Source organism: Cnephaeus nilssonii (genome assembly GCF_951640355.1).
Source record: "Cnephaeus nilssonii genome assembly, chromosome: 6".
Classification (NCBI taxonomy): Eukaryota; Metazoa; Chordata; class Mammalia; order Chiroptera; family Vespertilionidae; genus Cnephaeus; species Cnephaeus nilssonii.
This window is the reverse complement of record NC_137077.1, coordinates 24051886-24075423: the sequence shown is the minus strand read 5'-3', so window position 1 is coordinate 24075423 and position 23538 is coordinate 24051886. Positions and strand designations below refer to the sequence as shown.

Here is a 23538-nt window from a genome sequence, read left to right as displayed (position 1 = left end):
AATCAGACTCAGACACCGATGTACTGCTCCCCACACCCATCTGCACACCTGAAGCCAGGGAGGGCAAAGCATTGTCTGCCCTGGGTGGAGGAGTTCCAGAGAAGCCTCCAGTTTGAACCAGATAATTCCCCAAAGCAGCAGGTCCACAAGCTGAAGGCTGTCTTGCCAGATCCCAGATCTCTGCAGTCAACACTGAAGAAAGGTTTTTCTGAACCCACCACTTCCAATTCTGAAATAATCCCTGTTCAGGTTAGGGCTGGGAGAGGGGCAAACCTTCCCACCCCGGTAGCAACCGAAGGACATGGGCAAGGAAGGACACGACCAGCTGTGTGCAGCTCAGTTCTCAGCAGTAAGGACAAGTCTGGAAATGAAGGAAGGAAACCCAGAATGCACCGGGAGGGGGAAGAATGGGTGTTATTGTTGCATTTCCAGGGCCAGGCTGTACCTTTTTGTTTTTGGCACACTTTTCCTGACAAAAAGCCAATGTTCTCACCACAAACATACTCGTCGACATTAGTAACAACAGCGTATGAGACCATTGTCTGTAAAGATGCCAGATTGCATGCAAATGGGCTGGAAATACTTTGGAGAGTTTCACAAAAATCAGACACAGGGCAATTAAACTCTGGCAGAGGAGATCGGAGCAAATTCTCTAAAGACGGTGGGAGGAAGGACGCAAACAGCTCATACACACAAGCCTTTCAAAATTGGACACGTTTGCCTCAAGCCCACTGGATATCTGCTGTTCTGCCTCATGCCCTTCACGGGAAAGCAGCTTTAGATGTTTGTTTTTGAGGGGCTCGGCGTCCTTGAGGGCCGATGCCTGAGGTTCCACTGCCACCAAGTGGAGCCACGCGGTATTGCAGCGATGGACGTTCTCTCAGCCTAAAGCGAGAGGCAGAAGTGACAGGCAGTCTATTTCTCATCTGACAATGAAAGATGAGAGGAAGGTTGTGAACTTCATTTTATTAGCATTCATTTAGTTCAAAGGAGGTGTCATTTTGGTGCCCAGCCATCAATCAAACTGGCTTCGCTCAAGGACCTGGCTGGGCTAAATTTGCACCTTCTATTTCCGCCCAGGTGGAGACGGGCTGGGAAACTCTCTTCTCTAGTATCATCAGTGATTGTTAGAGGCCAAAACCTCCAGCCCCCAAGATGGTCCCCGTTTAACAACAGAGTTTAATTATGTTGAGGAGGCATAAGACCTGAAGACGGGTTAACAGCCGCGGGGGGAGGGGGCGGGGGGGTGACAAGTGTAGTTGAATGGGGAGGGAGCCTTCCCCTACTGCCTTTTAAGAACCAAAATATCAGCGAAATGGTGGCCGCCTAGTCCAAACGCCAGAGACCACTTTATTTCTTAGTAAAGAAACCAATTTCCACCCTGGCTGGGAGGATTGGTTGGTTGGAGCGTCATCCAGTACCCCAAAAGGTTGCAGGTTCGATTCCCAGTCAGGACACATACCTAGGTTGCAGGTTCCATCCGATCAATCAGGACACATATGGGAGGCAACCAATCAATGTTTCTCCTCTCTCTTCTGTCTGTCTGTCTGTCTCTCTCTCAAATCAATAAAAACATCCTTGGGTAGGGGTATAAAAAAAAAAGAAAAGAAACCAGTTTCCAGCGATGGGTCCCCTTCCATGTCCTTCCGTTTTGGAAGAGGTTGACTTGAGTCCTGTGGATACAGAGGCCTGGAGACTCTTTTCTAACAAGAAAGCAGATCCAGGTGTTCTGTGGCCCTGCCTTTGACTCAGCCCCCTGCGCTTGGCTGATAGGCCAGACACCGAAGGGAAGACAGGAGGGAAGGAAATGGGTACTTCCTGGGTACCTACCCTGCGGCACATCGATAAATGTGAAACTATATTGCTTTTTCCTCACTGGATTATGCCCTCTGGGGAAAGACTAGAATAGTCAGGAGATAAATCATTATTTGTAATTCCCCTTTTCAATGCAAAACTTGGCTAATGTTGGTGCAAAGCCTTTGAGAAACCCTCAACCAAGTCTTTGTGGAATGTAAATAGCCCTAATTCAGCGTGTCATCCATTCACCAACCTCACCTCACCCCTTTCCACGCTAGTTTTTCCTTTTGATGAAAAGCAGAGCATCCGGCTCTTGGGAGGTAACTCCCTAACTCAGCTACACGTTTTAAAATGCCATTTGGTTTCTGTGCATGGGATTTCTTTTTCCTTCACCAAAGAGCAATTTCCTATTGCCCTGCCCCACAGTGCTGTTTCGGGGATTAAGTAAATAATAATTGTTAGGTACCATGACTTTTCTGAGAGATATTATGAACCAATTCCGTCAAATAAGGGATACGGATTTATTTCCTCCTACAATTAAACCTCGGGTGAATGGCCAAACTGGCTTTAAGGTCTCCTTCCTGTCTCACCTGGGCTGCCAAACCCCATTCCACTGTTGCCACTCCTCTGCCTTCCTGGAGCAAAACCTCAGGGCCCGTGATCCCTCTTGGCTTCCCCCCTCACCCTTGCCACTCACCTCAAAAGTTGGGGGAAACACGCTTGTCTTGGACACATATGGAGAACAGAAGGAGAGACACACGGAGAAGGGTCAAGCCCACACCCCGTGGAACCGAACCTTGAACTTCAGCTGCAGCATGACTAATGTCGGCTCCTACTGCTGCGGCCACAGTGAACGAGCTGCCACCACATCTTTATTGCATCTCCAGGTAAAGAACGGTGAATAACTTACAATACAAGGCACGCTCCCCTCCACAGACAATGCCTGCTTACAGAACACAGGAGGTGAACACAGTGCAAATCTAGTTACAGAGGCTGGGATTCGGACCAGTGCCAGGAACACATAGAAAGAACAGTGCACAAATGCTCCTGGCAAAGAGAGATCGGGCTTGCCCACACTAGTGAGGTCCAGAAGGAAAACTCCCGGTAAAACATGTAGGGGAGAATAGTTGGGGGATTGACAGCAAGTTTGGGAGTGACCCAAGGAGGGGGGGCGGAGACTGTGACTCGGTGCTGGGGACCCACAGAGGCCCTGTGTTAGCACCACAGAGATGAGTAAATTTAGGGTGACCTTTGGCCTCTCCTACCCAGGCAAGAAGGGAGGGTGCCAGCAAGTTGGCTTCCAGTGTAGATTTAGGCAGGGAGGGGCTGAGAGACAGCCCTTTACTATTTTTGCTCAGATCTGCAGTTCTGCTCTGGGCTGAGCAATCCTTACAAAACCAGCGTTGAGTGTTGGCTTCTGAAGTTGAGTGAGCCATTCCGCAGTTAGATGGCCGGAGCTTGAGTCACGTGTAAAGTGACAGAGAAGAGTAAGAGAGAAACCCTGAGTTGCCTAGAGACTCCCACCTATAAGAAGCGTCCTAAATATGGAACAAAGGAAAAACTACGGTGCTGCTAAGAACTGGAGTGTCCTAGCCCCCCAGCAACTCCAGAACAGAAGAATAGCTGTTGAGGCTGGCGGGGAGGCCGGGTCTTCCCATAACGTTGTGTATGGTTTCCTTAGAAGACTCGGGATTTAACCCACATCCCTTTAGTTCTGCTGACTTGTCGTGTTCATCCCGCTCTTCAGCTAACTGCCGTTTTTCCTTCCTTCATAGTCATTGTAAGGGCTAACCCGAGTCTGGGCCCGTGGAATGGAGAAATCCTTTTGGGAGGTCCGATTCTGAAAAGGAAGCACCATATTGTTAAGCCCTCTCCTGTTCCCGGATATTTCAACAGAACTTCAATCTGGGCAGGAATCTCACTTTCTTCCCTTTCTCCTAAACCCTCCCCCTAAAGTCCTCCCTGTGCCCTACCCTCCAGTCGTCTGCCCTAACCCCAGAAAGTGGATGAGAGCAAAGTAGACATGTCATCCTTTTAAGGTGGCCATGTAGGAGCCAACAGAATGGTAACACCTTCTATGCCCAAGGGACACGTTCCTGGGCTGCTGAGGCTGCTGATGAAAAAGGAGAAAGAGATCACTTGCCTGCAGCTGGAAATGGGTGGTATAAGGGACATAGGTGGTATCACCTAGCTCTTCAAGACCTGAAACAGAGGGAGAGGAGAAATTAAAGCATTAGGGTCCCCTTCCTCGGGCACCCACTCATGCTCACCCCAGTTGAGTCATCTACCAAAGCGTGATAGATACCTTATCCATTGAATTTTCTCTCTGGTGGGCTTCTGAGTGCCCAGGAAAGGCCCCCCTCACATCCCACCCCCACCCCGCCCCACCTACCCTCTCACCCCCGCTACAGGGAGAAGCACCAGAAGGCTTCGCACCCCAGGCTTCAGGAGCAGAGCCATTGTAAGCAGCAGCTAAGAACCGGGCCTTGGAGGCCCCTCACTCCTCTCCCAAACCCACTCCTCTCCCCTGATTAGGTCCAGAGATCAACGTAAACCCTGGAGAGCAACACACAGCTCCTGATGGGCAAGGGCAGTGTCTCGATATCAGTTGAGCCTCTTTATGTTACGAGAACAACATAACATCTACTCACACCACCAGGCAAGAGCAAAATCGGTTCGTTCTTTCATGTCAAGATAGGATCTCTTCCCTCCCATGGGCCCAGACACATACAATAAAATGCAGCTCTTCCGGGTAAATTGGAATCCTTAGTAACTCTGTGGAGATTTCCGCTGGTTTATGACCAAAGGGCTTTCTAACCTCTCTGTGCCCGGTGGTCACTGCAAGAAGTCGTGGCTTGGCTTTATGCGCCCAAATATAGGAAGGTCTCACATTTCCAGAAGGGGTGCCGAGTTATCTTTTATAAAGAACACGATCTCACCTACTTATCTCTAAGAATGTTTCGAGTCATTCCTTTTCCATTCCTTTGCTTCATCTTATTTTTAAAAAAATATATTTTATTGATTTTTCACAGAGAGGAAGAGAGAGGGATAGAGAGCTAGAAACATCGATGAGAGAGAAACATCCATCAGCTGCCTCCTGCACACCCCCCACTGGGGATGTGCCCGCAACCAAGGTACATGCCCTTGACCGGAATCGAACCTGGGACCCTTCAGTCCGCAGGCCGACGCTCTATCCACTGAGCCAAACCGGTTTCGGCTGCTTCATCTTATTTTTATTCAGAGAAACCTACATGGACTGTGTCGAAAGTGCTGGATTACAGCTCCAGAGGCAGCTTCTAGATCCACTTGTCAACTAGCTGGATGGTTTTAAGCATGAGCTGAGCCTTGGGGACCTTATCTGTTCTGTCAGGGACACAAGCTGGATAAACCTGCACGCTCCTTACAGTTATAATACCCTATGATTCTCCCCCATCTCTCTACAAAGGACTAGCCACCCAGCCCGGCTCTATACCTTGAGTGATTTCCTCTTGAGTGTAGGCTCTGTTCTCCACGCCATAGCTCTGCTTCATGAATTGAGGTTTACAAAAAGCATCCTCAACAGGGTAGTCCATGGGGTTCTGTTGCTTTGTGAGCAGCTGAAACTCAGGTGCAACATAAGCCAACAGGAAAATCCAGCCATTGGCCACCAAGGCTGCACTGAGGATGGTATCATCCCACCTGGTGTCAGGGGTAGGGGTGACCAAGAGCAAGGTGATCCATGCCACCCAGATGGCCATGGAGAGGAGCGTGGTGAGATAGATGTGGGCTCCGTGTCTCTTCCAGCCTGTGAAGGGGCCACAGAAGGTGAAGCAGGATGTGAGGAAGGTCAGTGCCATCAAGAAGAGGACGAAGATGAGCAGCATGACAAAGTCTTCGTTGCGCCGAGGAGGAGGAAGCTCAGCAAAGATGTCAGTATTGGTCCTGTTCATGGTGAGGACGACATACTCGATAGCGATGACGTCCTGCACCAGGCTGACGCCCACCGCCAGGCCCAGCATCACCAGCAGGGAGAGGGGCTTCCAGCCGCGGACCAGCTTCGTCAAGTTGAAAGCATGAGCCAGGAGGCAGGAGAAGCAGAGGGAGAAGAGGACGCCAAAGAGGAAGAAGCGTGTGGGCCCCGTGTAGCTGTCCAGTTTGATGATGAAGGCAAAGGTCAGGCCGAAGACCCCCAGCACACCCACAAGGAAGAGGAACTGGACCGGGAGCACCTTCCGCCTGTTGGAGTCCTGCACCTTGCAGATGAGGGCCAGGAGAGCGAGCATGAAGCCCACTGAGGTCACAGCCCCCACGGCAGCCACAGTTTCCAGGACGATGCCCCAAGCTTCGGACGTATCACAAAGTCTGTGGTACTTGGGTTCCAGGTCACTGCGGCAATCACCAGCGGGTGTGGTCATTTTGATTCTGTGTGAAAGCAAATCAGAGGCAGAGGGTGAATGTCCTAACAAACGCAGGCACAGAGGACCAAGAGAGATTCAGAAAAAAATGTTGTATGTTCAGCCAAGGTTTTGCCCATGACCTTACCATATTAGATAAAGGTACTACCTTTTCTCTATGTCCTCGTGGCAAATCCTAAAGGCTGATGAAAGGAAAGAACAAATCCCATATGTCCTTCCCCATAACTGAACTATAATATTAATATTTACCCTGAAGCTAGAGGGCCCAGTGCTCTGTTGAGGGGTTTCAGAGTCTCAGTTCAAAAAATATGTCACAAATAACTTCCAGTATTCCTGATATTTTTGTCTAGTGTTTTCTTAGGAATCAGTGAACATGGGAATACCTGTCTCAGACATTATTTGTGAGCATCCCATTCTCCCATGGATAAAAGGAGTTATCTAAATTGTAGATTTCCCTATTTTTCAGAAGCCACTGGATTCTCTTCTTAAACTCTGCTATCACATAGTAGGTGTTTTTCCCTCCTTAGCATTTGTAAGGATGGCTCTACTAATTCCAAAAAGTAATGAAGGAGTCTTCCTTATCATAATGAACTCTTAATTATATATGCAGTATAACACATACATTCATATATGAATGAATATCCTATCTAATAAAAGAGTAATGTGCAAATTGACCGTCACTCCAACACACAAGATGGCCGCCCCCATGTGGTCAAAGATAGCTGCCCCCATGTGAACACAAGATGGCCACCACAAGATGGCCAGCAGGGGAGGGCAGTTGGGGGTGACCAGGTCAGCAGGGGAGGGCAGTTAGGGGCAATCAGGCCGGCAGGGGAGCAGTTAGGCATCGATCAGGCTGACAGGGGATGATCAGGCTGGCAGGCAGAAGCAGTTAGGGACAATCAGACAGGCAGTCAGGCGAGCGGTTGGGAGCCAGCAGTCCTGGATTGTGAAAGGGATGTCCGACTGCCCGTTTAGGCCTGAACCCACCAGGATCGGGCCTAAATGGGCAGTTGAACATCCCTCGAGAGGTCCCAGATTGGAGAGGGTGCAGGCTGGGCTGAGGGACACACACACACACACACACACACACACACACACACACACACACACCCGTGCACGAATTTCGTGCACCGGGCCTCTAGTTGTGTATATATTAGAATATTATATTAGTGGTATGTCAGCGTAAGTTAAATATAAATAACAAAAAATTTCTAGTTTAAATCTATCTTACTAACTTCTTGTGAAACTGGCCCTCCAAGTTTAACTTTGTATTATATAATCATTTGTTCAACCATTATTTTTTTAATATATTTTTATTGATTTTAGAGAGAGAGGAAGGGAGAGGGAGAAAGAGAGAAACATCAATGATGAGAGAGAATCATTGATCGGCTGCCTCCTGCACGCCCCACACTGGGGATCGAGCCCGCAAGCCAGGCATGTGCCCTGACCGAGAATCGAACCGTGACCTCCTGGTTCATAGGTCAACGCTCAACCACTGAGCCACACCAGCCAGGCTCAACCAATATTTATTGAATGCCACTCTGTGTCAATCACCATTCTAGATACTCAGTGGGAAAGGGGGAAACAGAAGAGACAGACAGACATAATTGGCCACTACTTCCCCAGGCATCCCTTGGCCTTCTCTTACCATGGGTCTGTCGCCTGCACTCTACCCCACAGGAATTACTCCTCCCACATGCAGAGCACAGAGCAAAGCACGGGCTAGATTCTACCTCTCCAGGGGAGAGAATGAGAAACAGGGGAAAGAAAGGCAGATGAACTTCAGATACAGGCAAGCCCTGAAATGCAAGAACCCAAAGCCTGATAGCTCTGCCTACAAATGTCCACTCCGGGGTGCTATGGGAAAGGGAGATGTGGAGGGTGCCATGGTTACGGAAGAGGAGGAACCCTGTCCAATTCAAGGGCAGCACAAACAAGGGAAGGGACCCAGGCAGGCCCTGTGCATTTCATCTTCGCTCACTTCACCTCTCCTCTTCACTCCCTCTCAGATTAATCATCAGGGTGGTGTCCGGCTGCAAAGGTACTGCTCTCACCCTCCCTACCCTTCCCACTGCTCCTTCCCCACCCCTCAAAGTAGTGCTGTTTGTTGACAAGTAGTTGTTATCATTCTAGCTGATAATTAATTCTGAAGGACTTTGAGCCTGACGACTCCAAATCTCGACAGAGACTGATGAGGTTTTGCATAGAGGATAGTGTGGGGCTGGACAGGACAGTAAGGCAGACACCTCCTGCACCCAACTGGACCTTGAGGCCCCTCGCTCCGGGGCAGCAGTGCAGGAGGGGGTGGTGTCTCAGAGCCTCCCGACACCCACAGACCAGGGTCCGACAAGCGCAACGGGCAGTGGGTGTGGAGTGTGAGAAAACCAATTTCCCCAATTTCACCTCCACCTCCCTCCCCAACCATGCCAGGGAGATGAGAAACAGTCCCTGAACTGCCTTTACAGTAGTGGTGTGTTTTTTAATATTTGAGTTTTTATCATAGACATTTTCAAGCATATTAAAAAACAAATAGTATAATGGAGGCCCATAGGCTCATCACATAGTTTCAAAACGTATCAATGTATCGTCAATCTTGCTTCAAAAATCTACATCCCCATCCCACTCACTCAATTACTTTTAAGCAAATCCAAGACGTCAGATCATTTTATCAATAAATACATGCATACATATGTATGACAAAAACTCCTTTTTAACTTAGCCACACTTAAAAATTAACAATAATCTTTTTTTAAAATATATTTTTATTGATTTCAGAGAGGACGGGAGAGGGAGAGATAGAAACATCAATAATGAGAGAGAATCATAGATCGGCTCCCTCCTGCACACCCCCTACTGGGGATCAAGCCCAAAACCTGGGCATGTGCCCTTGACCAAAACCAAACCCAGGAACCTTCAGTCCCCAGGCCGACGCTCTATCCACTGAGCCAAACCAGCTAGGGCAAAAATAACCTTTTAATATCAAATATCTACTTAGGGTTTCTATTAGTATTTCCCAATTCTCTCAGAAATATCTTTTTTTAAAAAAAAAAGCTTTTAGTAAATATTTTTTATCTGCGTGGCTAATTTTTTAAAATATATTTTTATTAATTTTAGAGAGAGGAAGGAAGAGGGATAGAGAGATAGAAACATCAATGAGAGAGAAACATGGATCGGCTCCCTCCTCCCTAGTGGGGATCAAGCCCACAACCTGGCCATGTGCCCTGACCAGGAATTGAACCGTGACCTCTTGGTTCATGGCCTGACGCTCAACAACTGAGGCACACCAGCTGGGCATGAGTGACTAATTTTTTGAACTAATATCCTTCTTAATTGACCTCTATTAGCCCTCCCCACCCCTTCCCCAGCATGACAGACATTACACAACAGGTCTAAAATGTTCTAAGTTTCAATTTAGTCAGAGGGAGAGAAACCTCGCCAGACTCATTAGCAAGCAGCCTGTACTGAGAAGGTACCATGTTGCCTAGGGAAAGGCCAGGTGAGGGAAAGAGCCCGGAAGCTGGCTGGGAGAGGACAGGTTCTGGGGAACTGAAAGGGACTTGTGGAAAGCAGGGGGTGAGAAGAAATAGGGAAGCAATCGGCATTGGGGAATATAAACTGCCAGGAGCTCAAGCAATCGCCTTGGAGAAGAACGTAAGAGCTGGAGCAAGAAAGAGCAAATGTAAGGAGTCTAGCAGTGATGTGGACATCGTTTGTAACCAAAGGGAAGGGCAGAGAGACCGAGAATGGACTCGCTCCAACAAAGACCACATGGGGGTGGAGAGAAACCATTTACTCTTGGACTGCTTTGAAGGGGAGGGAGGGTCTCATGATTCATTCACACCCGGTTTTATGCACTTGACTCATTGAACCCTCACAACCACCTTACGATACAGCTCACGTCATTATTATCCCTGTCCCACAAGTGCAGCAACCGAGGCCCACTCTGTTAGCTGACTCGTCCAAGTCACACAGCTAGTAAGTGGAAAGTCCAGGACTCAAACCCGAATTCCAACTTCAGCGTCGCACATCTTAACACCACACCGTAGAGCCCACTTGTCTGGTAAGAACTTCAAAGCTAGTAGGGACCCTCCCGTTAGAAATGGGGTGACATCAGTACTGGGTGCTGCTTTAGGCTTTGAGCATGGATTAAACCGCTGAGAGCTCAGCCTACCCTTGTGAGTTGCCCCAGCAGTTCGGAGTTATACACACCCTCCAATTCCTACACAGGAAAGAAATGACTATTTGCACACTGGCCGTGCGTGCTCTACTGAAGAAGGCAGGGCAGGAAGGGAGATCCTATAAGAAAGATGAGAAGGCGGGGCAGGAAGTATCCCAGGGTCTCCCTGTGGTAGGGGGCTAGACAGACATGAGCAGAGCAAGGACAATGGGCCAGGTACAGAAGGTCACCAGGGAGGAAAGCCCTGGGTGCCTAGCAAAGGACAAATGTAAGGTGGGACCTCGCCCCCAGGTTGACTTTTCTCCCCTAGCGTATCAGCTGGTGATGAGGTATGGACCCCCTGAACTTTCCTCCCTAGAGACAACATTTAGGCCTCGATTGTATTGTAGCTCCAGGTCCAGAAAAGCAGCAAAACCAGACCAGTGACCCCATGCCTGACCTCAGGACCAGCTGCATTGGATAATGACCCCCTGCTCTGGCGCTGACCAAGCAATCAGGGGAGACCACAACCCTGAAAGGACACAGGTGGAAAGTTGTTGAGTATTCTACTGAGATTTTACCCCTGGGACATACCCTAAACTCTCCACCCTTAAAACCCTTAGGGTGGAGGACCCAGAGGGCTCTCCCTCGGGGAGCATGTCTGAGCCTTTCCCTTCCTCTCCACCCCCGCACCCCCCAGGCATATTACCATTGGCTTCCTTACTCCCAAGCTCCAAGGGCCATCCTTTTGCCTCTAGAACTTGTTCCCTAAGCCCATTTCTTCCAGGAATTACTTTTTCTGCCTCTGTGATTTTATAAATAAATGTTCTCTTACAGTTTGGGTCTTGGCTCTGAATTCTTTCCTAGCCAGAACCCAAGTTCCGAGGTTGCTGAACCCAGGTCCAATCTGACCCCATGGATCAGACACCTGGTGCATTCCCGCCTCCTACAAACATCCCCATTTGTGAACCCAAGGCAGTGACACTAAAAGCCAAGTGAAGATCGTACCACTGAGTTGGGAAATGGCCACAGGAACCTCTATTCCCCATGAACAGACCCATCACCCACGTCCTAGCACTTCCACCTTTTCACTGTCTCTTGACTATGTCGCCCACCAACATCTCCACTTGGACCACTCAGAAGCCCGGCCTCTGTCTGCAGACTTGCCATCTCTAAGCCACTCTTGGTGGCCAGGGAAGAGCCACAACCTGCTCAGCCGGTGGAAGGCTCGGCCCTGACTGCCTCTCCAGCCTCGTGCCTTGTCCCCACACCCTCCTCCATAACCCCAATATTCGAGCTTCTTGTCTCTCCTCCAAACCAGCCCTCTATCTCCCTTCAGGCATGCTGTCACATCTGAGATTTTACCCCTGGGACATACCCTAAACTCTCCACCCTGAAAAACCCTTAGGGTGGAGGACCCAGAGGGCTCTCCCTCGGGGAGCATGTCTGAGCCTTTCCCTTCCTTTCCACCCCCCCCCACCCCTCCCCCCCCACCCCCCCACGCCACCACCAGGCTCTTTCCCTGGCCACCAAGAGTGGCTTAGAGACGGCAAGTCTGCAGACAGAGGTCGGGCTTCTGAGTGTTCCAAGTGGAGATGTTGGTGGGCGACATAGTCAAGAGACAGTGAAGAGGTGGAAGTGCTAGGACGTGGGTGATGCGTCTGTTCATGTGGAATAGAGGCCCCTTCTACCAGGTGCTTTCCTTGATGCCCATGTCTACTGAGACTCGTGTCCTTGAATTATCAGGGAGCCTCCGCGTTTCCTACCACAGCGCCTGGCATGCAGCCCTGCCATGCCTGTTGAGAAGTCTGCATCTCCCGCTGGACAAACAGGTCCCTTGGAAGTTGGTTACTGAACTTCTCTCTCCAGCCTCCGGTCTAGAACCTGACTGTGGTAAGTGCCCCACCAGGATGGGTGGGCGAGCGTACCGTTAGGAGAAGTGGAGTCCAAGGAAAAGGGGTTGTTCATGAGACAGGGTGGGGTGGGCTGTACCTCACAAGCCCCTGTCTGCTGTCCTTAATCCAACCTTCACCACTTGCTCCCATCCTCCCTCTCACACAGGCGGTCTAAAGTCACACTTTGGGTCTGAAACCCTGCTCCTTAGAGACTCCAGGTGTCTCCTAGGAGACCGTGAATCCTGAAGCTTTCCCAGCAAGCAGAGAGGAATTTACTGGAATCCAGTCATGCGTTCCCACCCAATTTCCTGATGACTAAACCCTGCGCTTCGAAGGAGGATGGTGAGGTTTTGGAGGCCAGGGAAATGAGAAATGACTCTGAGTCATAAGGGTGAGACCCCCTTTCACTTAGGACAGCGGCTAACTGTGCTAACTACCTGCTGTCCAATAACCCAGTGACACCCACAGCTGAGACCCTGAAATCACTTGGCGATGCCTTAACCCTTCTGGAATGAGTCAGGCCATTGACCCAAAGGTTAAGAAATAAAGAAAGATGGGGGAGGGGGGGAGGTTGGGTGGAGAGGACAACTGGAGGAGGAGAGGCAGGCAGGGAGGAGAGTCACTTACTGAGCTGAATTCCAAACCCTCCCTTTACTCTGCCCTTTAGGAGGAAGGAGTTTCGGCTGCCTTGCCGTGCGTGGACTCTATGTCCCGGAACCTCCATCCCCTCTATAAAATGAGGGCGGGTGCTAAGCTAGGTGGTCTAGCTCATGTCCAGCTCCACTGTTCATCCCTCTGGGGAGCTCCTTGTAGACAATTTCCAAGCCTCTTTCTCCCTCCCCCTCATCCTCCTTCTTGCCCCATGTCCTGTCATTAAAAGAATATGTGCCACACAAACGCCTAACTCAACCCCAAACCAGGGCTGGAGGCGAGGCTGAAGGGTCTGAGTGCAGGCCAAGGAGGATGCCCACCTGCAGGGCAAAGCCACAGGGTCCTGGAGCAGTGCTGACCCTCCACATGGCATTGACCAACGAGTGGCATTGCCTGGTGTGCAAGGGCAAAAGGCAGCATTTGATGGAGCATCTGAGCATGAATTCGCTGGGGCCCTGAAACTTCCCAATAGCTGATCTCATCTTCCTCCTTAGGAGACTCATTTATATATCTCATACGTCATCTAAAAATGAAAAGGACAAAACCTTCCTCTGAGGACTGCCTGGGGAATGACATCAATAACTTTGGTGTTTGTTGAAGCTGAGCCATCACAGGCAAATTTGTGATTTTCTATCATTTTAATTTCCTCTCTGCCCTTCAATTGCCACATTCAACCCATAGTAATAACAACAGTCACAATATAATGATGAATAAAAAGAATGATGACTACCACCACATGCTGAGTCCTCTTGTGAGCCAGGCACAAGGCTTAGCGTTTGTATGTTTTATATGTATTCTCTCATTTACATGTTTTATACTTATTATCTCATCTAACATTACACAACTCATTTTGTAGGCGAGAAGACTGTGTCTTAGATGAAGTTACATACCCCCGTCACATAGTTAGGAAGAATAGGCCTTTATGAGTTTAATCATAATTTAATCTATTTCATCTCTAAGTCAGTTATGATCTCAGAAGCTTTTCTCCCAAACTCCAGCCTCTCTCCATTCAAATCATCTCTGGGAAGTCTCCAAAGCAAGCAGTCTTGCATTAGGTCGATCTTCCTGTCAATCAACAGACATTTAAGTGCCTACTCGTGTCAGGTGCTGTGTTCAATGTACAAGTCACTCAGACCACACGTGTGGCTGCTGCCCTTGGGAAGACCAATAGAGTCATACAGACATACAAACAAGGAGTTTCTGAGTGTGCAGGGAATGCTGAGGGCACATGGAAAACAGTGGCCCAGTCTCCCTAATGGGATTTTTTAAAAAGCTTTAGCAAGGAAACCAAGGAGATGAGGCTTGAAAGATGGGCAGGAAATGGTGAGAGATTTGGGAGACGTTAAAAGATACAAGACTTTGGGGAATAAAGGAATCCAGATTAATTCCCAGATTTCTAGTTTAGGCAACTGAATGGACCTTAGAAATACAGGTTTATGAGGGGAGATGCCACATCTAGCTTTGTTGAATCTAAGATGACTATGGGACATGCAGTTGGAGGAATCCAGAAAGAACAAACACGAAGTTATCCCGAGAATTTACTCTGGGCCACACACGGTTTCATGAAATCCCTACACCACCCTATTATTATGTCCCCTTTTTACAGTTGAGGAAAAGGAGGCACAGAGAAGTTAAATTACTTGCCCAAGCCGAAACCGGTTTGGCTCAGTGGATAGAGCGTTGATCTATCCACTGAGCAGACTGAGGGGTCCCGGGTTGGATTCCGGTCAAGGGTATGTACATTGGTTGCGGGCACATCCCCAGTAGGGGGTGTGCAGGAGACAGCTGGTCGATGTTTCTCTCTCATCGATGTTTCTAGCTCTCTATCCCTCTCCCTTCCTCTCTGTAAAAAATCAATAAAATATATTTTTTTTAAAATAAAATAAATTACTTGCCCAAGATCACCTGGCTCTGAAAGGCCAGGCTCTTAGACCCCAGGTTGAGCTGACCCCTCTGCACGTGGACATGTGGGTCTGAGGTTCAGGAGAGGTTTGGGCTATACACACAGACTGGGCCCATTAAGAGGTATCTGAACCCTTGAGAGGAGACCGGATTACACAGGGTGCACATATGGTGAGGGAGCGGGCCGAGGACCGAACCATGGGAACACCATCTCATCTAAGCAGAAGTCAGCAAAGGATGTCAAAAAAGCAATTATTGGAGGTTAGAAAAAGAAATAAGCCCAGGTGGTTTCCCAGAAGCCAGGGAGTAGTTTCCCAAAAAAGAGGCGTCAATGGAGTTAAACAATTCAAGGGGAGCAAAGAAAAGAAGGCCTGTGGATTTAGCGGTTAAAAAGCATATTAACTCCGTTTTGTCTGTTCTACTAGATTCAGCCTCAATTTGAGCTTCAAGGCTTTTTTTCTAGCTGGTCCTCCCAGCCACCTCCTCTGCCTTTCCAGCTCCTCTCTCCCCCTCTGTGCAAGGCAAGCAAGGCTTCCAAGAGTATTTTTCTATCTGGTGGGAAATTGGGGCTCATCTAAGATCTTCCTGGAGAAAGGAACCCTCTTTGCCTCCCCACAGGCGTTATTCTTTTAGCCAGAAAGACCCTGCCCCTCCTAGTCACAATCCATTTGCCATATTTCTCCGAAACTTGGCCCAAATCTTGAGGTTTTTTTAAAAAATTATTAGTCCCATCTCATTTTAAATTTGTAGGTCTCTTCACAGTTTTTACAAGTAACTACTTCTTGGCACTGAAGGTTTTCCATATATATGTTACATATTATACTTTAACATCAGGTAGACTCGCCTATCAGATAACAGGCGTCTTAAGGATTAAGGAAATAGCAAATCTTCTGTTGGTTGGTACCCCCCTCACTGCACAGTGGCTGTTGAGCAAATGTTTGGAATAAGACTGCCCGCTGAGTATTTACTCAAAGCAAGTTATTTATTAGCAAGTGTGAGTAATGGGGAGGACAGATTTTTAAGATGAATATGTGCTGATCGTCGTATTTTTATCTAGGCTAAGTTCTAAGACCAGGGTGGAGTCTCACTGAAATTTCTCTGCCCTGGATGAAGGATAAGTTGTAATTGGAAAGTGTCTCTAGGGAAAAAAAAAACGATTCTACTACCATGGGCAGAGCTAAACAAGTATAACAACGGTGTTCATCCCAATTTATTTACTTTCGGGTAGTTCCTGGGGGTATTATCATCTGCCTCTAGTCTAAACAAACCATGTGAACTTTAGATTAATGTAAAATAAATTACTGGAATATAAAATAAAAAATACTGAAAATCATTTTTTTAAAAACTTACGAATTTTCAAATCTTTTAGACCCAGAATTTTAAGAAATGAAACTCCCAGCCCCAGCTGGTTTGGCTCAGTGCATAGAGCGTCAGCCTGCAGACTGAAGGTCCTGGGTTCGATTCAGGTCAAGGGCACATGCCCGGGTTTCGGGCTCAATCCCCAGTAGGGGGCGTGCAGGAGGCAGCCAATCAATGATTCTCATCATTGATATTTCTATCTCTCCTTCTCCCTTCTTCTCTGAAATAAATAAAAATATATTTTTTAAAAAAAGAAGTGAAACTTCCAGAAAAAAAGGCGGTTGGATAAAGTGAAGTCCTCTACTGTTATACCATCTCAAAGCTCTCAAAGACCAGTTTTAAAATATTTTATTTCAATATATAATGGCAACATATTCATGTTTGATTCAGCAAGCCCCAAGCTAAATTTGTCATCTTTCCTTGAAAGCCTGTATTTCTAAGCTCTGAGAATGGCACTACCATCCACTGAGTGGCCTAGTAGATGTAAAAATACAATATAGACTACCTAATGTGGAGAGGATGGAGAAAACAGAATACATGGCCAAAAATTAGATGACAATAGCAAACAACTATTATTACAATAAATGTAAATGCTAACATTTTTTATTTTGAAAAAAGACTCAATTAAACTATTTTATACCTTTAAGAACCTCACCTAAAACAACAGGATTTTAAAAGTTGAAAGCAAAAGGAAGGAAAAAATAAAAATAAATGCAAAAAAAAAAAGCACAATTATAATAGATAATGTTTATTTAGCAGGCATTATGTATCAGGTACAAAGTTAAATAGCTTGCTCAAGGTAAGACAATTAAGAAAGAGTTGAGGTATTAATATCATGCAAAGTGTAGGCAAAAAGGTATTATATTATAATAATCAGAATACTGCACATTGAAGATAAAATCATCATGAACGTGTATGCACTGAATAACAGCACTAAAACACATAAAACAAAACTACCAGAAGCACAAGGAGAAATCAAAGGAAATACTACAATTATTGGAAACCTTAATACTTTATCAGTCCTCAGCAGATTAAATAGAAAAAAATGAATAATAATATGGTAAATTTTATATATGTTCTGTGGATACTTTAATCAAAATATTCTCTATCTTTGTATCTTATTAGATCTCCATGATTAATCAAATAATTCAGATCCTCTATATCTAAGATCAGCAAACATTTTTTGTAAAGAGCCAGATAACAAGTAGTTTAGCCTCTGCAATCCATAGTTTATAGCTGAAGCAGCCATAGATAATGCATAGACAAATGAGCATGGCTGTGTTCCGATAAAACTTTATTTACAAACATAGGCTGAGGGATGTGTTTGGCCATGGACCTAGTTTACCGACCCCTGCTCGATATGATTGCTTCTATGGAAGTGGTCTTGGAACATTGACCAAAAAAAACCCACAAAACTATATTTTAGACCACACACAAAAAAATCTGAAATCCTAAAATAAGAAATGTACAGACTATATAATCTGACCACAAACCAATAAAAATAGGAATAAAAGTAAAAACAAACACACCAAACAACTCAGAAACTCTACCCTTCAAGAGAAACCACTGTTCAACTCACTGTTGTTGAAGGTCCTATTATACCAACACATCATTTCCTGCCCATTTCCTCAACTCAAGCTGTGGGTTTTTAAACAGCAGTGAACCTGAAGTCCAACACCCAGCGTGAGAAAAATAAAGTCACACAAGTAAAATTCTTCTTCACACCCCGTTATCTTCAGTGCCCACTAGAGTGACTAGGAAGGCAGGCGCAGGCTGCACAGAGGACCCCCAGGGCTGGAACCTCAGCCTGGGGAGGAGCTGGGGCCTTCCCGAGACCCCTTAGCGGGAACTCGGGGCCCAGGCCCTGGCCTCCCACAGCTGCACAGTCCTGTGGAGTCCGGAGGAGGAAGGCGGCTTCCTGACTCGAGTGGAGAGCACTTCCCAGGAATGTTCTGCTCCTTCCCATTTGCCCTTGAAGCACGCACCTCTCCAAACCTTGGAGGAGAGCCCGTCAGTCTCCCAAGTAAAACTCCTCCTGACCCTTCCTCCCCTTCATTCCTTCCCTCTCCAGGTAGCAACCAGCACCGCCTGGAGAGTGGAGCTCGGCCTCCCTCCTCACCCCTCCGTATCTGAAGTGGCTCAAGTGTTCCCCCGCAGGAATGAGCCCCCAGCCGCGGGTGATTCAGCCCAACCTGCAGCAGGTGTGGCGTTTACAAACCCTCGGAGGACAGACTCAGCCCGGAGAGAAGTCAGGAAGGGAAAGTCCTTCCCATTCCTTCAGCCTGAGCAGTCCTCCCCCTGGGTGCTAGCCTTTCCTCCCCTCGGGTGCTGTAGGGCCTCAGGGGCATCTTTGGGGCCGCTCCCCAGTCCCATCTCCTGGTTTGCCAGGTGGGCTGTTCCCGGGCACGCGGGCGCTCCTGAGCCAGGCCGGGGCCGCAGCGGGGGGAACGCGGTGGCGCTGAGGGCCCCGCACTCCCATCAGGAGAAGGCTGGCTCCTGTGAACCTACTTCCCCGCGTTCAGAAGGGCTCGCTTGTTGTGGAAGGACAAAGCGCTTGGACACTTTTCAGTAACTGGGTAAAGTGACCATCGTCACCATCTTTCTCCGCCTGCCACCCTCCCCCGCGCCCACCCCTCTCCGCCCCAGTCCCTGCCCTTCCTCCAAGATCCTTCTCCCTCTTTTCTCGGCTCCTGGATGCCGGAGCTGCCCCCCTGCCGGGCCGGGATTCCGCCTGCTCGGAGCGCGTAAAATGCGTCTGAAACTACTACCTGATGTTCATTTCGCTCCGCGCCGCTATCAGCCTGGGGAGCGCAGAAGAAGAAAACTATCTGAGTTGTGTTCAACTAGAGGCATTTCTTTCCAGGGATTCTTTTCTGCTCACAGCCAGCTGCAGTCCTCAGGACCAGGCTTTCTCTCCCGCCTTCCACCGCCCCCCCCCCCCCCCCGACCCCGCTCACCCCCAGGATTTACATCCGGAGGCGGGGCGCGCTCCGGGCCCCGCGCGCCTCTCTTACCCTGTGCCGGGGCTTCGGCGCGTGGACCGGCGCTGCTTCCCGCGCGTTCGAGGCAGCTCCGAGCCCCTGGGTGCTGGGGAGCCCACGAAAGCGATCCCGCCCTCGCGGCGCCGAGCGGTTATAAAGGCGGCTGTCGCCGGAGGGAGGGAAGGAGCGAGCGAGGTGAGCGGAGGGACAAGGGGCGGGAGAGGGTCAGGGGGGAGGACACGCCTATTCCAGTTCCATGGCACTGCATGCTGTTATGAAAATAAAGTCCTCGCGCCAGGGAATGAACCCAAAGCCGTCTGACGTCAGCGGCACAGTCACCCTTGAAATGGGGAGGAGGGCGCCTCGGCCCCGCCCCGCCTCGCCGCCGGCTCCGAGAGCAGCGCACCCGCCGGTCCCCAGGCGCCGAGTCCAAGCGAGGGGCCAGCGGGCTGCGCATCCGTCCCGACCACTGCCCCCTCCGTCCGAGTGCAAGCCGCGCTCCCCGCCCGGCACTCCTGTCCCCCAGGGGCAAGGGATAGCCAGGCTGTGGCGCCTCTTTTAATTTCTGGGTCCCACCACCCGTGGGAGGTGGGGGACAGGGAGATACAAACTTACTGCGTTGACTCGAGTAACCAGAACGGAGAGCTGGCCCCCAAGTGGCCCTTCCCTGTCTTTCCAAGACTCTCGCCCGAGCTGGGAAGGATGGGAAGCCAGGGGCTGGAAAGCGGTGCCCCCAACTCCCCACCCCACCCCACCCCTCCCTACCCCTGCCTTCCCCTGCTCAGGGCCCCCCAGCCCAAGCGAGGTAGAGGCCAAGGAAAACTTACTGGGCGTCCAGAGTTAACCGGCGGGTCCACAGTTAGGTGGCGGCTCCGCTGGTTAGTAGTGTCCTCAGATGAGGCCCATTAGTGCTGCCCCGGGGGCGGAGAGATCCTTATCTCTCCACTTTCCTAACTGCCTCTCTCAGAGCCTCACGACGCGGCTTGAGAATGGGGATGCCAGATAAAATTATGAAATAAAGGAATTTGCCTTTGGTATCTGGTTCCCCTCCCTGGGGCTGCCCACCCCTCTCCCATTATCAAGCCAATCCTCCTGAAACTTGTCTTTGTTTACTTGTCAAACAATCCTTAAGTGGCTGCCCACACCGCGTCAGGGCTCTGGCACGGCTCTGCCCCACTGCCTGCGGGGGAGGCCTCTGTGCTATCCAAGTGCCCAACAGCACACCTGGGAAACCAGCCTGTGTTACTGTGCAAATTAACTAACGAGGGGAGATCCAGGGCTCCCCAACTTTTTCAAAATGTGACTTCTTGGAGAGAACACCTCCACCTTTGTTAGGTTTTTATTTCACTCCCAAGAAGCCACAGCCATTGTCTTGGAACACTTCTCATGAGGCCTGCAGCCACGGGTCTGTAAGCCCACCTGCTCCTTTCCCGGGCCCCTGGGGGGGGGGGGGGTATGTGTGTGTAGGAAACTGAGAAATTGGTGGAAACGGAAAATGACAGTGCTCTTTCGTGTGTGCCATCTGCCACGTCAGGTCTTCTATCTGGACCTCAGTTTCCTCCTCTGTTAAAGGAGGAAGTTGAACTAGACCAGCCTTGTCCAATAGATAGGTCATTCGAGCCACAAATGGGAGCCACATTTGTAATGTTACATTTTCCAGCGGCCACATTAACAGAAGTAAAAAAAAAGGGGGGGGGGATTCATTGTAATAATATTTTATTTAACCCAATAGATCCTAAAAGCATCATCATTTCACCATGTAATCAATCTTTTTAAAAAATACTAATGAGCTATTTTACATTCTTTCATTTTAAACCATGTCCTCAAAAGTCCAGTGTGCATTTTATATTTACAGCACTTGCCTGGGTGGGCTAGCCAGCCACACTGTGGATGCTCAGGAGTCCCGTGTGGCTGGTGGCTCCCACAGGACGGTGCCGGTCCAGAGGTCTCTAAGGGCTCTTCCAGCCTAGAGTCTGAGTCACCATGCCTAGGGTGAGGTTCGTGACATCAAGAAAAAGATGTCAAGTCAGAGGAGGGAGTACAAGCAGAAGGAACATGACTTTGGGGGTTCCTTCCCTATCCCCCCACCCCTCCCCAGGACAAGAAACCTCCCGAGAAAGGATGGGTGTGTTTTGTTTTCCTGTTGCTCCTTGTTCTCCGGGTGACGTCTGTGTGGCCTGTCCAGGGCTGTGTGTGGGAGAGCTTGGTGGGGATGCTTGTTTTGAAGCACTGCCCTGGTCCCCTGCACCCATTCTTCTTCACTTTGCCATGGATTTTGGATTTCCCACCTTGTCCTCTTAGCACTCTGTCTCTTCTGCCCTCCTTTTAACCGCTTTTCTCCTCCCATCCTGTTGGCAGTACACCAGCCCAGGAGCACCTCATTTAAGGAAGCACTGAGCCCTGAGATGGGCGCCTCCTTCCACTGTGAGTCCTGCTGTGCTCCTTGCTCCTCTTGCCTAGGCCCAGCCCTGCCCCAGAACCCGCTCAGGGTCTGGCTGTCTGGGAGGTGGGGAGGAGACTGGCAAGGTGGAACAGCTGAGTAATTTTCAGATGCCCCGGAGGGGCACAGGGAGGGGGACGATAGATGGAATGCTGCATTTGCTGGGTCTCCCATCCTGCTAAAATGGTCTGGAGAACGAGGTTGGGGCCCTTGGAAATCAATGGACGAAATAGTATAAAAGGAGCCTGGAAACCAAGTGCGACTCCAACTCTAGTTATCCTCCTTGGAGTGTTACCTGGCTTCAAGTGACAGGTGGCATTGTTGAGGGACACAGAAGAGGCGCTCACATGATGGGAAATGAGATGAGAAGGGAGAGCCTCACAGTAAGGAGCCGTTTTCCTCCTAAAAGAGAGGCTGGGCGGGTGCTGCCAAGGCCTCCATTCGGCAGCCAGGCCAGCAAGTAAGGGGTCTCTTTCCAGGAGGACGGGCCCAGCTCAGCCTCAGTCTGGGAGCCCAAGAACTGGGTCCCTGCGGACACTTCTTACGGACCCACCAACCAACACCAACATGCCCGCCACGCTTGACTGCAGGAATGAACCAGGAACGTGGTCAGCTCTACCAGTGTCCTGGTCATGGCCCCTTTGCCAGCTTTACCTCGGAATACGGGGCTGGAGAACCTCAGGCCAGGGGCTCCCCCTTTCTCTCCCTCACTTCTTCACTAGCAAGACCCCCTCCCTGACCTCAATGAAATCTCATTAAAAAGTCACCTGAGACATAGGAGAAAAGCACAAGGGACTTCTATTTCCTCAGGTCATTTCACTCATGGAGCTGCCAGTGTCCGCTCCCACGCCCCACCAGGTTCCTGCTCACTGTGGCTTTTCCGTTCAGCAGCTTAGCCCATGCAGGAAGCGTTTGCGAGCCAACTGGGCACCAAGCCTTGTAGGGAGTAGACTGCGAGGATGAGAAAGATACTAGTCACTGTCACCTGGGCACAAAAGGCCACCCTCAACTCTCCCCACGGCGTTCAGGGTGGCCCTCCCCCAGGGCCAGAGGCCTAAAGGGTCAGGAAGAGTTTTTCAGATGGAGAGGAAAGAGCGGTGAGGAAGGCGGGGTGGGGCCTTTCAGGCAGAGAGGACAGAATTTGCAAAGGCGCAGAGGTGTGGAGCACAAAGTGCGGGCCGGGGGCAGGTTGAGCGTGGAGCCCCTGACTCACCTTGGAAGCAGGAGGGCATTGAAGCATGAAGCCGGTGCGGTGGCCCTAAACCCAGTGCCTGGTGTCCTTATACGAAGAGGACACAGAGATACACAGACACAGAGGAGACAGAGACACCGAGAAGAGGCCAGGGAGAGACAGACAGAGATTGGAGCTGTGCTGTCACAAACCAAGGATGGATGGCAGCCACCAGAAGGCAAGGGAGCGGAGAGGGGCGGTGTCCCCCTCAAAGCTCCGGAGGGAACCAGCCCTGCGGGCACCTCCTCCATTCCGGGCTCCCAGCCCCCAGAGCTGCGAAAGAATAAACTCCTGTTGTTTACGCCTCCCAGTCTGCCATCCTTTGTTAGGAAACCAGTGCACCTCTGAAGTGTGGGCCGTTCTGCGTGTGCCAGAGGGTCGTGTGAGATGCTGAAAAGAGCCTGCCCAGCCCAGCAGCAGTCTCCAGGGCTTGTTCCGGGAGTGGCCTTGGTTTCGTCTTCCCACCTCCACCAAGTCGACGGGAGAGAGGTGGAGTGTGCAAAGGGGAAACACGTGTGGTGCACGGGAGAGGACACTTGAAGCCCCGGAATGTAGTCTGCAGGGAACCAGAGCCTGCGGTCGGCACCCCGGGCCAACCCCCAGCTCTGCCGTCTCGGGCCTCTTGTTATCAAGCCACGAAAAACGTCGTGGCTGCAGCCTTTTCTGGGACTGACTTTAAGGTTGTGCTCATCTCATACTCAGCGTCCCAATTCAGAGGAAAGCTATGCG

The 23538-nt window shown here is 49.8% G+C and overlaps 1 protein-coding gene across 3 annotated transcripts; it reads right to left on the bottom strand.

Moving 5' to 3' along the window:
- Positions 1-2656: 2656 nt before the first annotated feature.
- Positions 2657-20138, bottom strand: GPRC5A (G protein-coupled receptor class C group 5 member A). 3 transcript variants are annotated; one of them, XM_079774791.1, is made up of 4 exons: positions 19966-20138; positions 5270-6198; positions 3941-3999; positions 2657-3637 (listed from the first exon to the last, which is right to left on the bottom strand). In XM_079774791.1, exons 2-4 carry the CDS (start codon positions 6189-6191, stop codon positions 3545-3547), a joined length of 1074 nt encoding a protein of 357 aa, XP_079630917.1. In that variant the 5' UTR covers positions 6192-6198; positions 19966-20138; the 3' UTR covers positions 2657-3544. The 3 variants fall into 3 exon arrangements, with proteins under 3 accessions (XP_079630917.1, XP_079630918.1, XP_079630916.1); XM_079774792.1 differs by lacking the exon at positions 19966-20138 and adding an exon at positions 19172-19396; XM_079774790.1 differs by lacking the exon at positions 19966-20138 and adding an exon at positions 18926-19153.
- Between the last annotated feature and the right edge of the window lie 3400 nt (positions 20139-23538).